The sequence below is a fragment of the Phaenicophaeus curvirostris genome, chromosome 3 (genome assembly GCF_032191515.1).
Source record: "Phaenicophaeus curvirostris isolate KB17595 chromosome 3, BPBGC_Pcur_1.0, whole genome shotgun sequence".
NCBI classification, from domain to species: domain Eukaryota; kingdom Metazoa; phylum Chordata; class Aves; order Cuculiformes; family Cuculidae; genus Phaenicophaeus; species Phaenicophaeus curvirostris.
The window spans coordinates 66,256,680-66,281,164 of record NC_091394.1 but is presented as its reverse complement, the minus strand read 5'-3'; the positions used below and the strand labels follow the sequence as shown (position 1 = coordinate 66,281,164).

The window sequence follows — 24,485 nt, the reverse complement described above, 5'->3', positions numbered from 1 at the left end:
CTCTGTGTAGATACACGTGTTTATGTTGCAGGGTTGGGGTCTTTTTTTACTTGGTTTGTTTGTTTGTCGTCACACACACACACACACAAATTTTGTACATTAGTATAAACTCAAGTCACATTCTCCTCTTTCTTCCTCTTCTTTTGGACCAACTGTTTTTGTAATCCTGACAGCAGAGTGGCTGACCTTCAACTAAAAAGGCAGAATCTAATCTCCACAAAAAACTTCTTCAGTGTGGCAGTGTAAGTCATTCTCCTGGCATGTGGGTAGTACAGATCCAAACTGGGAGCAGGCACACAGTATTCAGGTTTCACAGTTCCCAGTTCAGTGCCCTGGTTACCAACAGAGGCACAAAGGATGTGCTCTATTGCAAGTTCTGCCTTTGGCAATGTTTTTAGAATACTGACCATAAGCTGCTCATGCATGTTTAAATGCATTAATTTAGAGCTTAAATTCTTGAAAAATTTTATGACTGGAAACTCATTATCACAGAGTCACTTAAGTCCAGATCAGAGAATGTGTATTGAGTGTGTGTCTGAGCATTACCTTTAGGCAAGCTTAGCTTCCTGGTGTTTAACATGCTACACAGTACCTAATCACTACACCAGAATCTCTCCCATGCACTGTGAAAGGATCTAAGCATCATTTCTAAGCATTAGGATTTCCACACCTCCTATCAAAACACAGCATTGCTGAGCTTCATAGCATTTGGCTTTTAATCCATGTGTAGTGTAAAATGTGAGCAGTTTAAATTCCCCTATTTTATCAAGGCACTTAGAGGATAAAGTGTACATGCTGCAGAGGTGGAGTGAAAGTACCCAGGTAAAATAGTAAGTGGGTGGATGAGCTTAGTGTCTGCCTCAAAGGCTGAGAACACAAAACATCTAATGAAGGCACTAGTGCCATTTAGTTTACTTCAGTGGCTGCTGAACTGTTAGTTCCAGGCTGTGCTATTTTCATCTTAATATATCTGACTAGTATGGCCAATACTGCAGATGACTGAAGTAAACTTTAAGGTGATACAAGTTACAGATATTTAGGTATTCGGGCAGGGTAAGCAGACGTGGGAAAAAACAGTTAAAAATATATTTTAATTATACACATCCTTTCTGTGGAACAGGACAAATAACTCGAAAGAAGATTAGGAAAGCTTACTTAAGTCATATTTTTTAATTAGACAGAGCAGTAATAGATAATGTTGTATTGGTATGTGTATAATCTTTGTTTTCTTTTAATCAGAATATTTATTTTAAAATAAGTTGATAATATCTTTTAGATTTTCCTTTAATACTTGAATTGGGTTGCTGAAAATAAGCAATTTATAGTTTTAATTCATTACGACTTCGCTGGAATATTTAATTTCTCAGTGAGACAGGCCTTTCCATGATAGCTTATGCAACTACGGAGGATTTTTTTAAGTCATTATTATTTTCTTTTACTGGTACAGGATTTCTTAGCATTGCCAATAGGACTAGCATATGATGCTGAATGTAATCCTGTAGTACTAACTAATATAATTTTTTCACTGCATATGTTGCGGAAAAAACCCAAAATATTTAGCTGAACTTGAGAATTTTGAACTAATACTGTTTACATGTGCAAGAGGGAGAAGATGATGCACCCTCCCCCCTTCATTGTTAAGTGGTAAATTGTTGCTATGGTGATTGTTCTTTCCATCCCATCAGCTATAACCTCGTTTTCCACATCAAGTGAATAGCTGCAAGCAAAGCATGATCTTTATTATTTTTTTTATATCGGTTAACATTGTTTTGCTACATAGTTATTGTCTTGGGAGTTAATGTCAGCGTCAAGATGCAGTGAATGTAAACAAGATAGTTCTGATTTTGTAGTACATAAATCTTTGCACTTATTAAAACAATCTTCTTGTAACTGCCAGAACTTTAAGTGGATTTCTTAAAGGAAGCTTATTTTCAGTGTACAGTTAATTTTTTTTTATTCTTTAGAAAATATGTGAAAAACTTGGTAAATATCTGAATAAAGTCTCAGTTAAGCAATTTGTTGTTTGTCAACTAAGGTTTTGAAAAAAAGATAGTCCTAGTAAAATTCCACAGGATAGCTTTCTTTTCCTGTAGCATAAATCTGTATGCATGGTTCAAATGCAGAGAGATGCCTTTACTGTGGTGAGAATAAGCCAGGTGACCTGTTGTAGAGTCACCAAAGGGGAAAACAGATGAATGTGATCTGGATGTGGTCCTGTATATATACACAACAGATTTGTGTCAGGACAAAGGGCAGAATTCGTTTGTGGTCCATCAAAATAATGCCCTAAAGCAAGAGATATTCCCTTTCAGCACCACTGAGGTTTTTCAGGAAATGGGCCAGATGTTAACTGCAAGCCTTGGAGCTATAGGTGAGGAGCTGTGCTGTGTGGCACAATGAACATGATTTTTTAAATAACTTCTTTGAGCTTAAATTAATGCTTTTAAAAGATAATATTTGTCTAAACTCACTTGTGTATTGTTCATTGCAATCGGTTTTCCCTTTTTATGTAAAATTTGAAGCATTTATAAACATTACCATATTGTGTCCTATATCACTAGGCAGCATATGACCAACACTTTGTGTTTCTGATTTTACTTATGCTTCAGTATAGTTAAATTATCCTTAATTTTTGGCAGGTGGATGACTTTTTCCTATATATTTCATCTGCATTACTTGTGCCTGTTTTAAATTGTGCCATAATCAGTAAAGGACCAAGATCATGTCTGCCTAAGGTGAATTTTTCTGTTACCTGTTTTATGTTCCTGAAGAGGCCTTGCAAAATAGAGAAATGTTCTCAAAGACTGTACTTAAGTACAATCATTTCATGTAAAAGCATCCTAATTATCATATGAAATTGTAAATAGAATCTTGGTTTCTCTGTTAGTAGTCTTTTTGGGTTCTGTATGTGAAACAGCATTTTTCAACTCTCAAAATATTGTGCTACCATAGGCAGACTTCCTATTAGGTGTTCCTGACCTATATCTGCAGTTCTGCTAAATAATGTCAAAGATCATCTCTCAGTAGAACAGTGTCTTAAAGGAAATGGTGACAATTATAGTGCAAACAGTACATCACTTACGGAGGAAAACTAGGACTTGGATTCATTTTTCAAGTAAGAAGGATATTGTAGCATAATTTAAGTCTAGAGGGAGGAATCTTGAATTACGGAATGTTTAGACCTATTGGAAGTACTTACCACATGACTACTAAAGGATTAATTATTTTGCCCAAAATGCAGTTCACTAAGTTGCCTGGTAGAAACTACTCCCATGAAAGTGACAAGGCCATATTTCCTTCCAGCTGCAAAGGATAAGTGAAGTTACTGAGGAAGCATATTGTATTGCCAAGTTGCCTGTGGCAAAACAGCGATTAACAGTGTCCTTGTAGTATCTGTTTGCTTTGCCTAGCTTTATCAGGTGCAGTGTTTTAGTTTGTGAATCTGCTTTATTTAGATTCTTGAGCTCTTTGCTTAATTTCCCATCACCAAAGCTGTGTGATAGTACTACTGGAGCACCTGCAAAAGCATATAGCAGATCACATGAGGCATGAAGTCCTTGCACGTATTTCACAGTCACGTGAATAGGCCACAAGAAAGACTATTGTTATGTACTGATCCTTTTTGTATCCCTCCCTCAATAAAACAATTCCAGCATTTGGAGCAGAAACTGAAAGAGAAGCATCTGCTTCATGTTTTGTTGTTGCATTTTCCTGAGTCTAGTGTTTCCTGCAAAACCAGAAATAATTCCTCACTGAGTCGGAGCAGAGTGACATAAGGTTCAGTAGCCCCCAGTGCTGAAAAAATAGTTGTTTAGTCTTTATTACAAGTTCTTTACTAACTCAACCATCTGACTTCCTTACTTATTTTGAGCCCTGAAGTTTCAAGTAGGTTTTTAGCCTGCAATACCAGAGATCGGCTGCAAACATGAGGCAAGGACTGATCGGAGTGCAGGAAAGGTAGACTGAGGGTAGGAGAAGATGGTTCCTTTCAGCTGCGCTTCTCCTCAGATTTAAACATATATGAAACTGTAGCCTTGCTTTGCTTTGAATTTTTGTCCTACACAGTCCCTTAAAGGGATCTAGTATGTTCTTTTGTTGTATGAGTGTAATCAGGAATTTGATGACCTGGAAAAAATGTATTCAGGCAAAATGCCAGCCAGAGAAGAGAATCCTCTGAACAGTAGGACCGTGCACATGGGATCTAGTATTTCTCTCTGTATTATTTCCCTTTATTGTAGTTCAGGGGTTTTTATTGCTTCAATTGCTATTGTTTCTGGGAAAAAAAAGTCTTTCTGTACACATTTATATAGTACGAAAAGTGTTCAATAAAAGACAAACATATACTCAAAGCAAAAACACATTTGCCATATAAAAGGCCATCACATAGCTCCTCTTTAGTCCTCTTGAATGTGTGAAAGTGTGCACAGGTTGCTCTGTTTAATCTTGCTAAATTCTATGTGTTTTCTGTAGCCAGTATTCTGTTTATTTTATCAGCCATTAATTCAAATAACTAGTTCCAAGTTCTGCTTGTAGTGGTAAACGGACGTTGTGGCTGTGAAATGTAAAAAATAATAATTCTAACCTATATCTTAGTTGCTTTGAAACAGATTAGAAAATACAGCTACAATGATAACCAAATTCCATATTTGAATGTATTATTTGCAAAAAAAAAATAAAAAATTAAAAAAATATATATACAGTTTTCATTATCTTAAATATGGAAGTGCTGGAAAGTAGGCAGTGTTTTCTCAATGCCACTCATGTAAGGAAAGACAAAGAAGCTGTTGGTGCCTGCCAGAGAGTAGCTTTTCTTGTAGATTGAAATGTATAGCATCAAGAAGAGTTTAAGCTAGAAATGATAAATAGTGCTTAAAAAAAAAACCCAAAAGCAAGCCAAAAACAAACAAACAAAAAAAATCTAAAACCTCTTTCCCTCTGGATTCCTGTGGACCTGGTCAAGAATTGCAATTCTGTCTTCTGTTCTGAGTGTCAAGGATGCAGTGTTTTGTCTGTGTGAATGTCATTCCACCCCTGAATTCAGACACTGTCCTTAATGATTTTTCTTGCCTTCACAATTCACAAGCAAAGAGATAAAAGTAGGCCATATAAAAAATTATACAGATAGCAAGGAATTTTCTAAGCTGTATTGTTTATTTTTCAGATTTATTGGTGAATTTTATCTGAAGATACATTTTTCCTGTTTGTAATTTTTTCTTCACCTTGACTCAGTTTCAGTACAGATACTCTCAAATACTTTAATTTCTTCTGTCTTCCTGCTGTGTTAGTAGCTAGCTGCTTTCACAGTTTAATTGCTACTAAGCATATTTTATTTCCTTACTAACCTGTTTGTCTTCTTGCCCTTTAACACTTCTGTTCTCTGGCATAAGCCTGCTGCTTTAAAGAGGCAATACTGTTGTTCAGAGAACTTGCTTAAACAACATGCGCTTTGTTCCTCTTAAGTACTCAAAAAAAAATGTCATCAGAAGGACAGCAGAGAGAAAAACTGTCAGACCTTTCATAAATATTTTCATCTGAGATTAGTGACACTGCTTTCATGTCCCACAGCCTTTCATCCCAGCAGATTATAAGAGAGAAACATGATTTGCTCCATCCAAAAAGCATTATAAGGGAAAGAAAAATAAGTGGTTTAATTTAAAAAAAAAAAAAGAAAACCAAACTGATTTGTAGTAAGTAAATCAACACACAACACCAATGTAGTGATTTTTCTCCTTAACTAAATTACATTTTAGCTGTTTAAAATTTTCTATGTATAAAGTATCGTGGATTAACTATTCAGAATTCTCTGATGCACTTCCAGGAAAAAAATGCCTTTTCATAATGTGGTTTGAAAGTGGACTGGATTTTGCAAAACTGGGAAGGGTACTTGATGCAGAAAGCAGTTGGCATCATGGATTTACTCCAAACTGTATTATCTTTTACATGTAAAGCAAATCTTACTCTGGAATCATTTTCATGTGTAGGAAAAGAGACCACTGAAGAGAATAGATGGAAAGCATTAGTACTGTAGTTACCAGAGAGCGTTTGATTGTGGAAGGGAAATGTGTTGATTTACTTGAAAAGAAAATATGTTGATTTACTTGAAAAGTCATTAAGATATAATAGTTTTAAACTATAAAAAATACTACTAAGTAATTTTAGTTGTGACATTACCGGTGCTAAAATGTACTGAAGTTTGCATTGATTAGTAGACATTATGCCACATTACGTGACCTGAGTAGCAGACATTTTTTTCTTTATTCTACTTCAGGGAAGGACAGATGGATACCAAACATCTCTCTCCAAAAAAAATAAGGGTATTTAAGTTTCTAAATTCCAGCCGTCACATTGTCAAGTTTCTAAATCTTATATTAGATGTAATTCATACTCTTTAATGCAGAGTTACTGTAGGAGGAAAAGTAATTAGCTGGAGGTGGACTCTTCTTTGCTTAATTATCCCACCTCCAACAGTCCTAAATTTGACTCTGACTTACAGTGGCAAAAATCTCATTCACACAGAAGCAGCATTCAATTGCAGCACTGCAGTACATCATGCTTCAGTCTAACCAGATGGCAATTCTTCTTCAAGTGTATATCACTCTACTTGTGTACGCACTTCAGGCAGGTTAGACTAGGGAGCTGGTTCCATTTGCTTTAAATAGCAGCATACTTTCTGGACGTACACCTAGCTTTGCCTTTTCATGCTTCCGTACAGTGTAGGACAGCATAGAAGGGGCTTTTTTATTTCCCTCTCACGGTCAGCGAGACAATGTGGTGAGTTTTGAAAGTACTTTTTATCAGCTCAGACATTTCCATCGCCTTCCAGAATCTGCAGAATTCTGTCTCTGTCCTGGTCTAGTATTCTCTGGTTCATGTGCCCCTGCCTAAAGATACCTAAACTGAGCAAGTAAGAATCTGCATGATTTAAATTTAGTCCACCTTGCAACTAACATAATCTTCCCTGCACAAGACTAAAAATTCAATGCTGCTTTTGCCAGGAAAACTGCATGTTTGGATATTTCATATGTCTGCCCTTATCTGTTGTAATACACAATATGAGAGTCATGACTGAAACTCTTTATCTTCTGCAGCAGCTCATGGCCTCATCAAACCTTGAAGTAAGCTCCAGCATTTCTATTGTAAGCAATTAGTGTCCATTAAGTACGCCACTGAGCAGACTAACACCCAACTGCCATAGCAAAATGTCAAAGAATAATAAAGAATTGGCAGCATACTGGTCCTCTTGCACCCTCCTGAGATAAAAATTTCAGAATGACAGCATCACTTATCCCCCAGCATGGATATCAGTTGCCATAGTTACTCCAGAATGAGTCTCAATATTGATGCTAGTTACAGATAATGAGATAGAGCCACTTAATTTGATTCATCACTGGTTCTGAGATAACAGTTAGCCCGAAGACAGACTGTAGTACCAGAAGTACTTTATATCTGGTTTGGTTCTCTGGTCTCTGCCCTCCTTACTGAACAAGGGGCGTTTCTCCCATGCTTGGTGTACTACCCAACACCAGCCTATTTGGCATCTTATGGGAGTTTCTCGTGAATGATACTCAAGATTGACTGAGCTGTCATTTTAAGTGTCCTCCAGTCAACTGCTACCACACGTTTTTCAGGCACTGTCTTTTAGATACTGGTCTGCACCAACGAGGGACGAGTCTTTTTCCTGTCATAATCTGAGGCTTTACCATTGAGGAGTGCGTATGTGGATGAATTGGGTAGCATGACACATCGTTAATGTGTCTGGAAACTCAAAAGATCAAGGCACATGGATGATTAACACCTGGGAAGTTATGTCATATTCACTTGTTATTTATGCAGGGTCATCTTCAACTTTAATGAGTGACTGCTAAATTCCATGAAAACACTGTAGTGGATACCAGCCAATGAAAGATGTGAGTTATTTGTAATGAGAAAAGAAAAAAAGGGCTTGAATAGTTTTACAGTGACTCCAGTTGAGCCTCCTAAATGGTATTAGTTGTACAGAAGGATTCTGTCAAGCAAAAGCACACCTAAGGGCAAAGACTCCAAATGACTTGACCTTACTGTGAGGAAACTGTACCTCAGCTTTGCTACAGCTGTTTGGCTGACTGCCAGGTCTTGCTGGCAAGGAATTTTATTTTCCTGTATGATGGAATGACACCTTGTTCTCATGACATCAGAGAAGAAAGTGTTACTGAAATATTAGGGTCCCCTCTTAGCCAAGTGCAGGAAGAAATGGACATGTTGGATATCCTGACCTTCTAGGGCCTGGAGTAGTAGCTGTGTAGCTTCATGTTCTCTGGAGGAAGTGAGACCTTTTTAGAGTTCCTGGTTCTTCAGCATGTAGATTGGTGTTGTATACTCACTGAAAGTGCTGGGACCTCTTAGCCCGGGCAGTGTGGTACTAACACATCTGCTCTCTTAACACAAACTGTACAGTTGCCAAAGGAATTGTCCCAGCATCACAGGCAGTCTTCTGCCAAATTTTTCTGAGATATTACTGATGGAGCCAGCCTTCCTTTTTATTTGACAATATTCTTGCTTCTGAGACAACCAAATAGATTTAACAAGAAAGCAAAGATGTCTTTTTATCCATGTTAAAAAATGTGAACTTTAAGACACTATCTTGCAGTGTTCCCTGAGGACTAATTATTAGGACCTCAGGTGGCTGGATCCTTAAACTTCATTTTTTCTGACCAGGCCCATTCAGTTTCAGTCTTCAATGCCAGAGACGGCTTTTATTTCCTTTCCTTCTCTAAAGATACTTTTTTTCCATGGAGCCTTTTTCAAACAAAATTGACCTTGCTTCATGTAAGATCTATTGATGAAGTGTCTGCTTTCTTGGCACTGTAAGCTCCCATGTATTTTTTCAAGGTAGATGAAGAAAGGTTGTTTCTTTCCTGTTCTAAAAAAAAATCCGAAGTCCCTATGCTGTCTTACTTGTAGGCTGGTAATACTTGATTTTATCATGTTATGTTCAGAGTATAAGACTGATTCATTGTTTCTGCCATTTCTACAGAGATAATGCATGATGTACCTGAATTTATCAGTAAAGGATACTGCATCTTAAACGTTTCCATGATGCTGACACTCTCTATGAGATGCATATGTTTAAGATAAGGAACTCCACTTCTGTCTTTACCTAGACAGCTAGGCGATGAGAGAGAACTATAGTGCAATGGCTCACATTGTGATCTGTATGCTTTCTGTCCAGATATTATGGAATTGAACTGCCCTGCAGTTTCAATTGCTATTCAGTTCAAACCCATCAAACACGAGAAAAGGTTATCATTATTCTCCCTAGTGATGACTCTGTTAACAAAACTTACAGAGGGGTTGAATTTTTGTGCATATGAGCTCTGGTTAAAGTACATGAAAATCCTAGGCATAAGAATTCCTAGAACCTTTCTTTGTGTTTCTGCCTGCTCTGTGGAATTCCACCTTGATTGTCCGGTAGAAATCTAGTTTCCATGTTGATGCTTCAAAAAGGTTTTGTTTTATAACCTGTTTTCTCAGCAACAATTTGAATACTCAAAACAGTATTTTAGTACTGAACAGGTTAGCCATTCAAGAAAAAGAATAAATTGCAAGACTTTATAGCTAGATTCAATGGCACAAGAATTAGAAAAAGAAACTGCTGAAAGCGCATTTTAAATTATGTTGAAGGAGCTTCACAGAATTCCTTGCTAACTAACCCTTTACAGTGCTTCAGCAAGTCTTCTATTAAGCACTGTACTTCACAGCAAGTTTTCTTTATCTCAGCAGGCCTTTCACTGAACATCTATCTCACAGACAGTCAAAATGCTATATATTTAATAAAGTCTCTACCTGTTATCAAGTGACTGCTTCTTTCATGGGAGAAATCATATTCTGCATACATCCACTCATGTCAGACTAGCAAGACTGCTATATGGAACAGACCCGCACATTTTATTAAAAATCATTAGCTAAGTGTAACATGAAGTCAAATTCCATGTTCAGTAGACATCCGCTTCATCGATCAATATAGCTGAAAATCTGACTAGCGTTTGACAGAGGAGAGACTTTTATTATTGCTATTGTTTTCCTGATTATATAAAATGGGACAATCTCTGGATTACCTTGCACTGCTCATCTTGAATTATCAAATTCTTCAAGGAAGCAAGTGTTTATTTTCCCTGGTCTTTTAGTGGCTCTTCAAGAGCATCCTCCATTCTTCCTTTAAGTACCCAGCAATGTAGGCTTCAACAGAACTGAGGCCTTCCTAGTTGCTGACCTTCATGTTTTCCCATGGGATTCATAAAGTAAGGCATGTATTCAGGTCAGGGTGGATCTGTACAGTCTCTAGTAAGGATCTTCTTGTTTTCATACATAGCCTGACAAGTTAAGTGGTGTTATGGTTGTTTATCCCAGAGAAGACTCCAGGAAGACCTTACAGTGGCCTTCCAGTACTTAAAGGGAAAGATGGAGAGGGACTCTATCACCGAGTGTAGCGATAGGATGAGTGATAACAGTTTTAACGTTAGAGAGGGTGGATTTAGATTACTTATGAGGAAGAAAGTCTTTACAATAGTGTGGTGAATTGCTGGAACAGGTTGCCCAGAGAAGCTGTGGATGCCCCCTTCCTGGAAACGTTAAAGGCCAGGCCAGATTGGGATTTAAGTAGCCTGGTCGATTTAAAGATATCCCCGCCCATTGCAGGGGGGTGGAATTAGATGATCTTGAACATACTTTCCAGCCCAAACCACTTTATGATTCTGTGATCCTAACGTGATTCATCTAGTCCACAGGCTTTTTCCAGGACAATTTCCCAGGATTTATCAGCCCTTTTGCTGCTTATGATGCGTGCCCTTGACATGATAAGGCTCTTTTAATGTCCTCAAGAAAAACAGCAGGCAAAAATATTTTGTTGTCACTCACTGGTGTTCAGAACCATGGCACTGGCTGCCAGCTATATGAATCGCTGTAATAGCAGCAGTTACTCCTGTAGTGTTATTTACTGAAGACGGAAAGAGTGCAGAACTGGTATGTATGTAGTAATGCCCAGTACTTCAAGAAAGCAGTTCCATGTATATGTAGCACCATCATTCCATGCAGGAAGAGGAGATGTGATGCTTTTAGCAAGCTATGGTAGTCCTGCTTTGCAAAAAGGAGAAGATTCAGCAAGTGGCCCTACTCAGATACTCAAAAAAGCTCAGAGATCTGCAGTTTAGGAAGGTGACTTATTTAAGATGGTTCAGTAATTTTTGAGGCTCAGGAATTGCTTGTCAGGGCACCAGGTCTCAGGATTGGGTGTTAGTAGAAACAGCTTTTTGATGAGAGGGGGATGGCACAGTATTGCCTAATAGGAGTTTCCAATCTTACCAGCTGCTCCAATGTCACAGTCATGAGAGTCAGCAAAACTCATCAAACTTTAGATAGATCTGGAAAGTCTGATAAATCTGTGTTTGTGTGGAGAGAACAAGACATTAGGATTGATTATTTTGGGATTTACTTCCTCATTCCTGGCATACAGTAGTATTTACACTAAAATTCTGCTATTGGTTACTCAGAAAGAGGAATACTTGCTTTCTAGAAAAGGCTGGGGGTGGAATATCAGAGCTCCAAACAAGGACTATAGTAGGGGGAAAAAAAGGAGGAAATAGGCCATGACTGTCTCTGTTCAGAGGGTCTCAAAAGAGCAGGCTTCATGAGTGTGCAATAATTTGTTACTTTCACAAGTGGTTGCTGCTAAATATGTAAGAATACAACAATGAATCCTCAGCCTTACCCTGCAGATCTGCATGACTTCAGCTGAACAAAGCAGTCAAGGACTGCTCTAAGCAAGAATAAATAGGCTGCTTTGAACTCTCTTTCAGCAGTTTCTGAATTCCACAAAAACCTTTGGGGCATCAAGTCAAAAACATCACCCCCTATTCATACCAACAGAGAGCAACATTCCTGTTTTTTCCAATTTTCTAGTAGCTGACAGGACATGCTGCTTGTTTATTAAAATGGTGTGTTGTTGGCAGCATTGTAGGAAGCTACAGAGGATAAATATATTCATATATATGTTTATTCGAGGGAATATGCATATGAGAGAAGGTTATTATAAAGCTGTTAGTTATGTTCATCATAAACCTGGGTGTTGCACTTCCTTCATAACCTGTGAAATAACTGTCACCTGCTCTATGCCTGAAATGACCTGATGTTACTTTCAACCTGCGGTGTTCTTCAGTTAAGAGGAATTACACGTTTACAGATGGAAGAATCAGCAAAGTCTTTCCTTTGATTCTTCATACTGTTCGATCTATTGATATTTAATGAATAACATGAGCAGCTTGATTCATATCTGCCAGCCTGGAGAAAAGTCAGTTCATATACAACCACCCCTACACTTGAGTACTTGTCTTTCACGGGGAGGTTAGGCCATTTACTGATTAAGTTGTTCAGCTGTAACATATCAGTGTTTTCTGTTATTGAAGTATTTCTGTGAGGTTTTTTAGGAGTTATCTTTTAAATATGTCAAAGTATTTGTAATAACTGAAACTAGAAGAAGTAATCCTAGAATGGTTTGCTAGATGTTTTTCTATCAGTACTATTTTTCTGGGCATCTGGCACCTGATCAGGGAACAGAAAGAACCATGCAAAGAAAGATAAGCCAAATTCAGTTTTGGCTGTCAGACTGCTAAGGACGCTAAGATTAAATTTAAACACATACCGTTAATGCCTTTAAAAGGATGAAAATACTGCAGTTTTGCTTCCCCACTAAATTTTAATGCCCAAAAATATTAAAAAGACTGTTAAAAAAACTCTAATATTGCCATAGATTATTTTAATTCCTATCAGTATATTTGTTATTTAAAGACCTTAATTACATCATAGTCTTTTTGCAGTTATAAGTGTATACATTTCACTACTACAAGTCATAAAGAATTATTTTATTGTTTGCCATTTCAAGACTCACAAGAAGTATTTTAGATTAAAACTTCATTCTGTGATCAATGTATCCTCTGCGTTCTCATTTGTTAAGAAGATTTCAATTCCATACTATTATTGTTATTGTGAGAAAACAATGGAAATAAATGTGTGTGTACTACAGCTTTTGGAAGGAGAAAGACAAGTAAGCACCAAGCTGCCAAGCCTTTAGTTGTGACTTCTTTCTTAGTGTCTTGTCCTCCATCAAGCATAGTAATGAAGTCTTTGGACTCAGATGATAGAACTATAATGTAATAAATTACAGCCCGCTGAAGTCACTTATGAAAAGCATGAATCATACTCCTAGAATTATTTATGATTGAGGAGTTTATCTTACACTTTTTGAAACCAGCAAACCCCACAGAATTTGAAATAATTTTTCACATTTTTCCTGTAATTTTCTGTAATGTAATTTTTGTGCAAACAGTGTGTTGCAAGTTATATAAATATTATGATATGAAGAGAGATCAGATATTATTTTTATATTATGTATTTTGCTCTACAAATACTTTTGTATTCTTTGCATCACACCTACAATTTTATTTCATTTCTCCCAGGTAGAGAACAGTTTAAAGAAAAAAAAAGTGTGGCAGAGGGGAAGTATAATGCACTAAATGTACCTTAGAAATTCTTTGATGGTCACAACGGTCCATGTATTCCCATTTCCTTGAGCAGACTAATGTTTTCTGTGCGGAATCCTTGTTACGTGGGTTCTTTTTCCTTGAATCTCATATTTTATGATGATGGGAAGAGAAACATTTGTCTCCTTTTTTTTTTTCTTAACAATGTCATCAAGAGCAGCTGAAGACACATGTATTTTTTAATGCTTCCAGCTAGATTCAGAAGCTCTCTTCAGTCAACCAATATAATTGGCCTTGGTGATCAGAAAGAGCAAATTTTTTGCAAATTTTTCTTTACTCCTTTCCAGAAAAAATTCTGTCTGCGGGAATTAACATTATGGGGCCAGGGAACTGGAAGAATATAAGCAATAAAATAGGGTAGGATATAGTCTATGCTGTAAAGTAGGATAGAATATAGTCTGTCCTATAAAGTGAGATAGACAAATGAACATCAAGATTTATACTTTTCTGTAGATGTTCTTGGCACTTAATGATATAATAATATACTGGCAGTGAATCACCATTGGCAAAAATGAGGAGAAACCCCTATGAGCATGGTATACAGAAGTGTATTTTGCCCAAAACATAAGTTTTTCCAAAGGAAAACTTGCTTTCTGCTTGAAATGATGCTTCTCATCTAGTTGAAATGGAAGGCTGTACTGTCATCAAGATTTGTGTGTCAGTGCTAGGGTCAAGTACGATCGATATGAAAGCAAAACTTCATTCATTCAAGCTCCTGACAGAATGATGGATAAAATTGAATATGTCACATGAAAAGCCAGCTTATCTGGGGGCAGGTTATCTGGTGTGCAAATAAGTAATGTCAGGCTATTAGGACGCCTAAGGTTAAGGAGAGTACTTTGTAAATGCAACTTCTCTAGTGGTATTTAACAGCAATCTAAAACCACATTTTAAGTTCAGACGTCTGCATGCGAGTCCTTTTCCAAACAGATGAGCAAGAATGAGGACCTGAAAAATAGACTAGGGAAATGGAACTGTCTATCTCAGTTCTTAGAACTGACTTTTCCAAAATACCTTCTTTTTTAAGAGGCTACCCTTTGTTCACCTAAAATCTCCCAAGTACACACATGACTGGTACTAGTTACAGAGACTTATACCTTGGGCAGCCCTGAGTTGCTGAGCAGTTCTGGTTTCATTTGTGTGGACCATAGGGTTCTAAAGGAGAATGCAAACAGGATCTGAATCTTGGTATAAGAAGGCAGCTGATGCCTCAATAAACACATGCATTTTTATTTGCCATAAGACTGTTCATATTTTCATGCTGACCACTACAGAAGTCTAACATCCACACAGTTCAGAGGACCAGACTGTAAATATTACACATTTCTTATTTTTAATGCAGCAAGAGAGATGCCTCCAATGAGATGATCGGAGCACTTAATGTCAGATGTCTGAAATACCTAATGTAAACAGCTCCTAAATCATCTAATCTCACTTCCTATAAACAAAAGGCCATGTCATTTTTTCTCAGAAAATGGATTAAAGAGGACTTCTAGAGCATTGCCTAATATCACTTTAATGACTTAGAAAGATCTATCTTTTTCTCTGTAAAGTATACCCAAAACATTTCAAGGTTGACTTTGCCCAAATTCAGCTTCTAATCGTTGGACTGCTTCTTTACCCGAAACACTTGTCTTCCACATTTTCCACTGTCAGATATCTGTGTGTACACCATAATAAGTGGCTTCTCAGCATTTCTTCAATAATGAGTGGATATGAGACTCAATAAGTTTTAGTTAAAAAGCCTGTCATTTTGGAACCTCAGTTATTCTGTGGTCCTGACATTTCTGTTTCCTTACTGAGATGCAGATGAGCTGGTTTTTGTTCCATTAGTGGTTTTATGGATTCTGGATTATGTAGTATAACAAGAACAAATTCCTGTTTATACTTCATTTTCATCTCTGTGTATATAAAGACCTTCTTTTTGTCCCAGTGTCTGCAGTAGCCAGCGTGATCTCAAACTCCTTTTGTGCGTCTTTCCTTGGCGATCTCCTGTACTGGCTAGATTTTTTGTTTGCTGAGGTTCTCTTTCTGTAGAGTTAAATGGTTATCACTGAATTTTAGTTTACAGCAAAATGTTGTGTAAACTGCCAACTCTACCATAGTATGTTTAAGCTTGTGTTGAGACATTATAAAGTAAAATATTTAACTATTCTGGAGCGAAAAACAATTCCTAAGGGAAAGTGCACATATCAACCCTCTTCTTTGATGTCTTTTGCATTAAGTTTCAAGATGTATCAAAGTTAGGTTTTAATCCATTTTTATGTACCTTATTAATTCCATGTGATTTATGCTGTTGTTTAATTATGTTGCCATAGGGTACAAAATCAGAAATCTTGAAACAGTCCAAGTATGTTAAATCAAGGCAATCTAGGTAATGTATAGTATCCATAATCTTTACATGTGTATGAACTGTTTGGCAAAATACTTTTTGTTAAAGCATTATGTCTGGTGCAATATACTATTAGCCTGTAAATTTCAATGGAGGTAGACCCAGTTTATTTGTGCTGTTATTTATGCCCAAGACAGACATCTGGCTAACCAGTCATTACCCGCAGGTTATTTTTGAAGTACTGAAATCAGGTTGACTGTTTGCCTATTGTAAGGAATTTCCTCAGTTTTTCAGAACTTGTTAAAGGTTAGGGTTTTTTCAGTTCATCTAATGTGAGTTAGGACTGGAAAAAAATGAGAAATGGATTTAGGCTGGGAAGTTAAGAGTTTTCAGAGAAAAATATCCATTATTTAAGGTGATAAGGATCAATGTTCCAGCAATGTGTACATAATAGATCAGCTTATGCTTATTACATGAGACTTTAGAAGTAGTATCAAGGTAGTCCAGTTCCTGAGTGAAGTGAGTGAATTAAGAAGGAGTAGCTGGTTGAAACTAAAATCTAGAAAAGCACAATGGAGATTTATCAAATGAAAAGCTTTGAAGAGCTATTAAGTTCAGACTTCTTGATTGAGCACATGTATCTTATTTGGTCAATTCAATCCATAGTTTAGGAGCACTTTTAAGTTTCTCACTGACATGAAGCTCTTGTATGGCAGTATCTGTAAGTCAGTCTTTCTTCTCTCCATTTATCTCAGACACTCCCATTTCTTGCTGGTATTCAGTGACCTGCCCGCACATCTGAGGTTTATTAGAGCAATATGTTGCTGAGAGTGATATGGCCAGGAGGTCTTGGGTAGCTCTGTGTAGTTGTACAGGTATGTTATTTTTAATCCTGCCACAGCAGAATATTGGTTTTCACCCAGTATTATCACTGAAAGATGCTGAGGAGGATGACCAGCACACCTGATAAATGCTAGTCTCTCACTTGCGGTGTTAAAAAATGCATAGAAGCTAGATAATTATCTGGCATTCATTACTTATATATAATATCAGAAGAATATAGAAATAAAATGGGAACAAGGAGAAAATTAAACTAGTAAAGAGTCATTCTTTTAAAGTTCTCCTCTTCCTCTCCAGCTCCTCTTTTCCTGGAAATGCTGTTGATCTCTGTAGCAATTTTATCAGAGCTTGGTTTTGCAGAATTGATCATCCAATAGATAGAAATGTAAAAAGGTTGGAAACTTTCATACCTGGGAAAAAAAACAACAAAATGATCCTTGCTTTCTAGAAGAATCACTGGGTTTTAGAATTTAGGAAGATGGGATTGTTATTTAGGAGTTTCCAGTTTCAAAAAGGATGCTATGGATTGTACTCCACAATATGTAATGTTATTCAGACAAACCCAACAACTGTCATTAAATAAAAGTATCTCTGAGAGCTTCGTGTAGGTTTTGTCTTTTATGATTTTTCTGTTTTACTATATGGAAATCTGTTAATAAATAACATTGTTTATTAACTTAGGATTTGTTAGAAAAATAATTGTGTTTCATATATTTGATAAGCAGAAAAAAGAGGAAATTATTTGTATAATTTTAAAAACTAGAAAGCAAGCTCCTGGAAAGCTTTATGCTGGGATCAGTATATTTAATAAAAACAGAAAAATGAAACAAAGTAAACATATATTGCTTACATTTTTAGTTGACTCTGCAAGATGCAGCATTACAGGTGTGTTGAAGGATACCACAGAAATGAAAAATAATCTGGAGTTATAAATGGGGTTAAATTTAGATAAACATTGCATAATGCATTCCAGACACGTAGCATTACATATAAGCATTGTTGCTGCAGAGTACAAGATAATGTTTAAGCTCTTCAGCCATCAGTATTCTTCCTTCAGACCTCTTTTCAGACATAAGTAGATAGAAATCTGATTGTGGTATTGCTGGAGGAGGAGACTGCTTGTAAGAAGCCCCTAGCTTTGTGCTTATGATCTCTTGAGTGTAGCTATGATGGTACAAGTTTACCTATCCAGTGAAACAGAAAAAAGAGGTATCGGTAGTGTTATCAGTTGTTCCACAGTCTTGAAAGCTTAGGCTTCTTTGAAAATCAGATCTTGATATGAGTCCAAATAGAATTTCTAATGATAACAAAGTTACTCAGTCAGGTATTGGTCCTCCAGCCCTCACTCTCTGACAACAGAGACGGGTAGATTCAGGTACTCCGCATGCAGTCTCTTGATACCAACACTGTGTGAACTGTACCTGTGAGTTCCTTTTTAATGTAACTACAGTTTGATTCCTGCCACAGATACAACTTCATTTTGACCCTGTCTTGATTGTATTTGCCACCACTATGGACTCCTTAGTTGTGGTAAATTGTCCCTCTAAATAAAAATTGGGTTTTTTGAAGAAACACTTATATTTTATATTGGTTTGAAAGCTGTCATGCAGGTTTGAGACCTCACATGGAATATCACTGTTGCTGAAGTTAGCCCGTGAATTGTCCAAATCTCACATTAATAGTTTGCAAATAATACAAATAGTGACGAGCCAGTGTTCACAGGTGAAGCACAATGCTTGTATTTTGTACAGAAGCACCAGCTCTTCCAGTTTCTCCTGTTCTTTTCACATTTGCCATATGTCATTGATGATGCTTGCTGAAGAGGCTGTCAGGGAAATGTCTCAGCACAGCCATGTGCACACATTTCTGGGTGGCCAAAGGCCTGCTCGGGAGCATAAACAATGGTCTTGTACCTTACTCTCCTGTGCCTGTTTAGTCCCTCTTGCTGCACCGTCTCTCACTGACTGTACAGCACTAAGGCTCTGCTTAAGTATGTCGCTGAGACATGCCTTGGCAGCGTTCACAGTCGCTCCTGTTCTGGTCTGCTGGAACTCTTGAGTGTGAGTGCAAAAGGGGCAGAACAGCAGGAAGTGCGAGTTGAAAAAAAAGGAAAAAAAAAAAGGTGTGAGATAAGACAGCCCAGGAAAGCAGCGCTCATTTACCTTCTGTTCCATTAACTTCTTCCTGAAGTGACTTGCTTCTGCCTAGCTTCACGTGACAAAGTTTCACTAGCTTTTTACTCATGTCATCATTTGATCCCTTCACTGCTTTGCTACAGTATGTTTGGACAGAATGTGTGATTTGCGTCTTTGGTATAATAGTAGGGAAGTTTCACAGGCATCAATAAATAACCGTACTCTCCTGGCAGTATGTTTTCCTGATGCTGGTCATTTAGGTATACTAGTTTTTAAAATGGCTATTGTAGCAGTGGCAATAGTATTAGACTATTTTTATGTTAGAATAGTCTGGTTGTTCTATCATCACAAAAGGATGATGAGCGTCTAGTTTATGTGTGTGCAGACTGCATTAGTGTCTTGCAAAACAGTGTCCCAGTGCTAGGATTGCTTCATTAAGTTCATGCTACATAGGCATAATTATCCAGGAGCTAAGAATAGCTTATCTAATTGAAAATAATGATTATAGAGAAAGAACGGGTTTGATTACTGTTACTAAGCAGGCACATAATCGTACAGCCATTCATGAACTGCACAGAACACATATGGGATTATACGATGTATTTGTTTTGATTAACAGTTTCTTTCCCCCATCCTGAGCCCAAGTTGAAGATGTTACTGCTTATTTGCTCATTATCTTTTTATCTCGGAGACCTAGAGGGACCCATGAGAAGGCAGCATGAGCTGATATTTATCCATTAAGTCATGACAAGCTAAGCTTTGAAATAACATTCAACATTTATCCCCGCACACATTTTAGGGAGGATGTAACTTAAATAAATCTTCCCCAAGCACCACAAATGAAACTGTCTATGTGGGGTTTTTGATGTCTGTGTTTATACTGTTACCCTATGGGATTAATCTTCCGTTTAGATATGCAGAGTTTGCCATACTGTTAATCTCTTGATGCTCATTCTTGTTAATGCTAACATTTACTTCTTGCTTTGTCTAAAACACATGGAACTCTTCCTTATTCCTTGAAAATAAAACTGAATATTTACAGCAAAGTTGTTAAAAGTTTTATTTGATTGATGTTGATTAGTATCACCAGGTACGTGGGATAAAAGTTGCTGTTGTGCTCTGAACTGATTTTTTCTCTACTTAAGTATCAGTTTTCTACTGGCATGCTATGAGAAAATTCCCAAGATCATAAAATTTAATATATCTGGTTTAGAAATGCTATTAATGTCTCTAGAGGCTAAAAAACCACTGCTGGTTTACCATGTTTAGCTTCCCCTCCATTCTGTTGAACCATTTTAGGCTGTGTGCTAATGTCATAGAGGCACAGAGAGATCACTGCCATCAGGAATTTTTAAACAGATGACTTTAAAAAAACAGTGATGCAATCTTGCAGTAACACAAGTATCAATTTACACAATCTGGAATCAGAGGCATTTGCACAAGCTGTTCTTGAGGCTTTTTAAGAAGCAGCAGAAAGAAAAAAAGTGGACGTGAAGGGCAGATTACTTTACAAAGGTATTCCAGACTGTTGACTTGACTTCAGAAAAGTTACCTTGTTTTTTGGATTTGAAATTCAGTGAGTTACCAGAATTTAAAACTGTTAGGTCTCCATTTATACAAATGCCTATTGAAGCATCTAACACGTTTTCCATTGCATTCCAGACCAATATGGTCTGATTGTGGAAAATGTTTCTCAGGTTTCTGGGCCAAAATATGTCAGTTTTGCCCTTCAAGAAGATTTTACATGATGCCCAGCATTTAGCGTTAACTTTGAAATGTTGTAAAGGTAATAGCGTTCCACAATCCCTTTGAATGCCATGTATCCTGATCTCACAAACCCCTCTTTAGAAGTCAGTGTGGTGGCCCAGTCTGACCTTCTGTACACTTCTGTACACATTCTGATAGTGTGTATTAAAATCATAATCCCAGGTTTTGATCACATACTGTTTTTTTGTATTTAGAAATTTTAATTATAAGCTTAGACTGTAAATTGTATATCTACAAGGATGAGCAGGACTGAAGAACTGAGAAGAATAATGTGTTGATTCTGAAATATTTCAACTGTTTTGCAGTTACTGACAGCAAGCGAGCCTAAGAGTGCATTATACAATATAGTGTACGGTAGCTGAGGATAATAGTCTTTGCTTTCTCATTATTGATGTAGCTCATAAAAGACTTCTCTGCATATAAACTATTCTCTGCTCTGTACAGAACTGCACATGCAAGAGCTAAAGCTGATGCTGCGGATCAGGCTGCTCAGGCTGCTCGCCAGGAATGTGATATTGCAAGAGCAGTTGCCAGAGAACTTTCACCAAATTTCTACCAACCAGGTAATTATAACTTGGGGTTTTTTTAAATTTTTTGGAGTTTTTTTCTTGCAGTGAAAGGATTCTGTATTAAGTTAAAAAAATTATTTAGTTTTTAATTTGTCATTTATACAAAAACAATAGTCATGTAAGTAATGAAGAGTGTACATTGCTCAAGGAGCTTTTGTGTTCATTTTTTAATCATTCAATTACTATTGCTTTGTGTAAAAACAGTTGAGTGTCAAAAAGTCAGTATCAAGCATACAACTTTGCCTCAAATTAATAGCTTCATCAAGACAGTGTCAAAGACAGACTTCAGAGAATTTAAATCAACAGAAATTTGGGTTATTTCTATATTGTGATTATTAGGGGAAAGATTCTTAGCTTTTTTGCTCACCAAGGGCATTCTTAACAGTCTTGTTTAGCTAAGTTCCTAGTTCTGGAAAATGCTTTACCGCTACACATACATAACCTATGAGGGCATCTTCTTCTGTTGTGCCTGTGCTGATCTGTGGAACATTAGACCCATACTCAAGATATCATATAATTAAGTCTGTGCTACCTATATCAACATTGCAACGCATTTTCATCTGTTAGGTGGTTTGGAAATTTGCTATAAAAAGAAGCAAAGTTGGTTTTGCTTTGTTTTTCTGATGTATTCCCATGAGGTTAGTATTTTTGTGTGCTGCTCTTTAGCTTAACATTGAATAGATAAAATGGACTACACTTGCTGTTTTAATGTATTTTCAGAAGTTTGTACTTTCTTTCACCTGTCAAATGAGTTGAATCGTATCTTGTTATTGCTTTTCAAGGACTTGCCTGCACTGGTATGCTAATATATATTAAGGCTCTGACATTCATTTTCACTTGCCTTCACCTTCTGCACGTCCTTGTTTCAGCCACTGACCCCTTTATCCTTAAATGTACTCATATGGTGGATGTAGGCTAATATCATGACCCACAAAATCAAAGAACAACAACGTGCTTCAATATTTTCTAACACCCCACCAATTTACTTCAGTTTTTAGTATAAATGAGCATTGTCTATAGCTTGTTACTAAATCATTACTCTCAGCTAGCTTCAAAAATGTGTTTTATTCTTTATTCTTAAGTATTTAGTTGTAGAGAGCAATCTATATATTTGGGGGTTGGAAGGGTTGAGGCACTCTTTTTTATTTGTTTAATGCATAAGTCAAGGGCTGGTCACATCATGCAGACTGGAATTTCCATTCACCTTATCTGTTTTGTGCCCATCCTGTTTTAAATTCATCTTTCTAAACATGGCTGTCCAGAACTATAGGTATCTCAACAGAACTATTTCCAATAGTAAGACTTTACTAGTTTTAAAGTTGTTTCAATACATACCTTTCATTGTTGGATATTACCTCAATACAGCCTCTCCTGTGGACCTACATTAGTGGCTTATACTTACTTCTGTGATATTCAAGTCTTTTTCTTATTTCTTTATTTCATTCTCCCATCAACTGATGAACTCCCAGTTTCTAGCAGCAGTTAATCATATCAGTTATAAGTTAAGAAGTTGTAAACTTGGCCGTGCAAAGAACTATTAACAGAGATGCTGTGAAAGGAAAGTTGATAGAAACTATAACTAAGAGGGAATTAAAGCGTTTGGAATGAAAGTATCTTAAAGCTGCCAAACTCCTGAAATAAAGAAATGGTTAGAGTACTGGAGAGAAGATGGAAACACCTGATGGTGTGAAATTTGACACCAAGAAATCCCCCAGATCAAGAATTTGTTAGGTGTCTTTTTTCACTTCCAGACACAGGATATGAAGTTGCATTGCTGACACGTTGGCTGAGTTTTGGGGAGAGAGGGTGCAGGATTCTTATTTTCCTTTCATTTAAAACTTTTATTCCAATTACAGAAGGGAAGGATTTGTGGAAATGTCTGTCAGTTAGCTAACTACATATAAAAAGATAAATACCTTTTTTGGATTATAAATTTTACATTCCTCTCATTATTTTCAAGGTGGCCAAATACAGCATATTTGTACACATTTGAAAAAAATGCTATTCGTATTGCTTAAATCACCTTAAGAAGCCAAGACGTTAACTAAATTCCAGTTATTCCAAATTAGCTGCTAAACTCCACCAGATTCATACATCATTGTGTGATCCTTTCAAATATCATCATGTCAGACATACTTTCCATCCTCAGTGCGCATGGTGCCTTTTTCACATACATTTTTTCTGGTACCAGTTAATCGTAAGGGTCACCTGTACACCTACTAGCTTAATTATATATTTCCTGAGTGTCATACTATGAGTTATTGGACAACATTAGCATTAGCTTCTTTCATTTATGCGAAGAATATTTTTAAATATTTACATTCGCTCACACAAACAGCAGTAGATTTCTGCTTTTCAAATAGCATTTTTCATATATTTGAATGAAAAGAAGGTAACCGTTATTGCTTCCTAATAGCAACTTCTTGTTTTTCTTCTGTTGCTTGAGCTTTTTATTTTTGCAGTACCTTTATAAGTTTCTGTTAGTGCTATAGAAGGTAATGAGAAGTATTGTATCTCAGTCTCTGAACTATAGTTAAGAGAAAGCTTTCCATTGTGCTTAATTATCTTGAAAATAAGTTATTGTGGGAAAGTGTAATTTTTCTGTCATTGTTTGAACTGCTTAGTACGGTAGGGAAGCATGCTGTCCGTAATAAATAAATGGATGTAGTATGTCAATACGTCTCTTGAAAAAGAGAAGGGGAAACGTGAAATACAGATACCTCTCTGGTAACAAGTTAAGCTTTTTTTCTGTCTTAATGAGTGATCTCTGCATTACCTGTGGCCTAAGTCCGTTTAAATATTTGAAAATCTTTCAATAAAGCTCTTACATTTCAGGCTTTTAAAAAGCAGCCTTCTGGGCCACATATTACGTGCAATTTATAATTACAGTGAATATTCATCACTCGCTGTACCATGACAGTTCATACTTCCCAATTACTTTCCTCTAATGTTTGAAGTTTATTTTCATTAAGATATTCATCAGAAGCTGCCAGGAGATTTTAGCTTTGTAATATAGTCTAAGAAGAGATTGAAAGGAGAACAAAGTGGTAGGAAGCAAAGCAGCATTCAGCAGGTGAGAATAATAATGTCAATCAGCATCATGAATATTGAGGTACCATAGAAATCTTCAGATTTAGCTTTCACAGTAATTGATTACCTTAATATTTACATATAAGGAAAGCAAGTATGATTGAAAAGGTCTGTGTCACGGTGTAAGGACTTAAAAGGTTACAGGGAGCTGTTTTCTCTAAGCCTGTTCTCACTAGCCTCA

At 36.7% G+C, this 24,485-nt stretch overlaps 1 protein-coding gene across 4 annotated transcripts in view; it reads left to right on the top strand.

Moving 5' to 3' along the window:
* The window catches only part of JPH1 (junctophilin 1), an 82,719-nt gene that overhangs the window by 30,452 nt on the left and 27,782 nt on the right, over positions 1-24,485 (top strand). For all 4 annotated transcript variants that reach the window (XM_069854241.1, XM_069854240.1, XM_069854238.1 and 1 more), the window contains exon 3: positions 21,090-21,208. In XM_069854241.1, the coding sequence (XP_069710342.1) occupies positions 21,090-21,208 (119 nt within the window). The remainder of the gene's footprint in view (positions 1-21,089; positions 21,209-24,485) is intronic.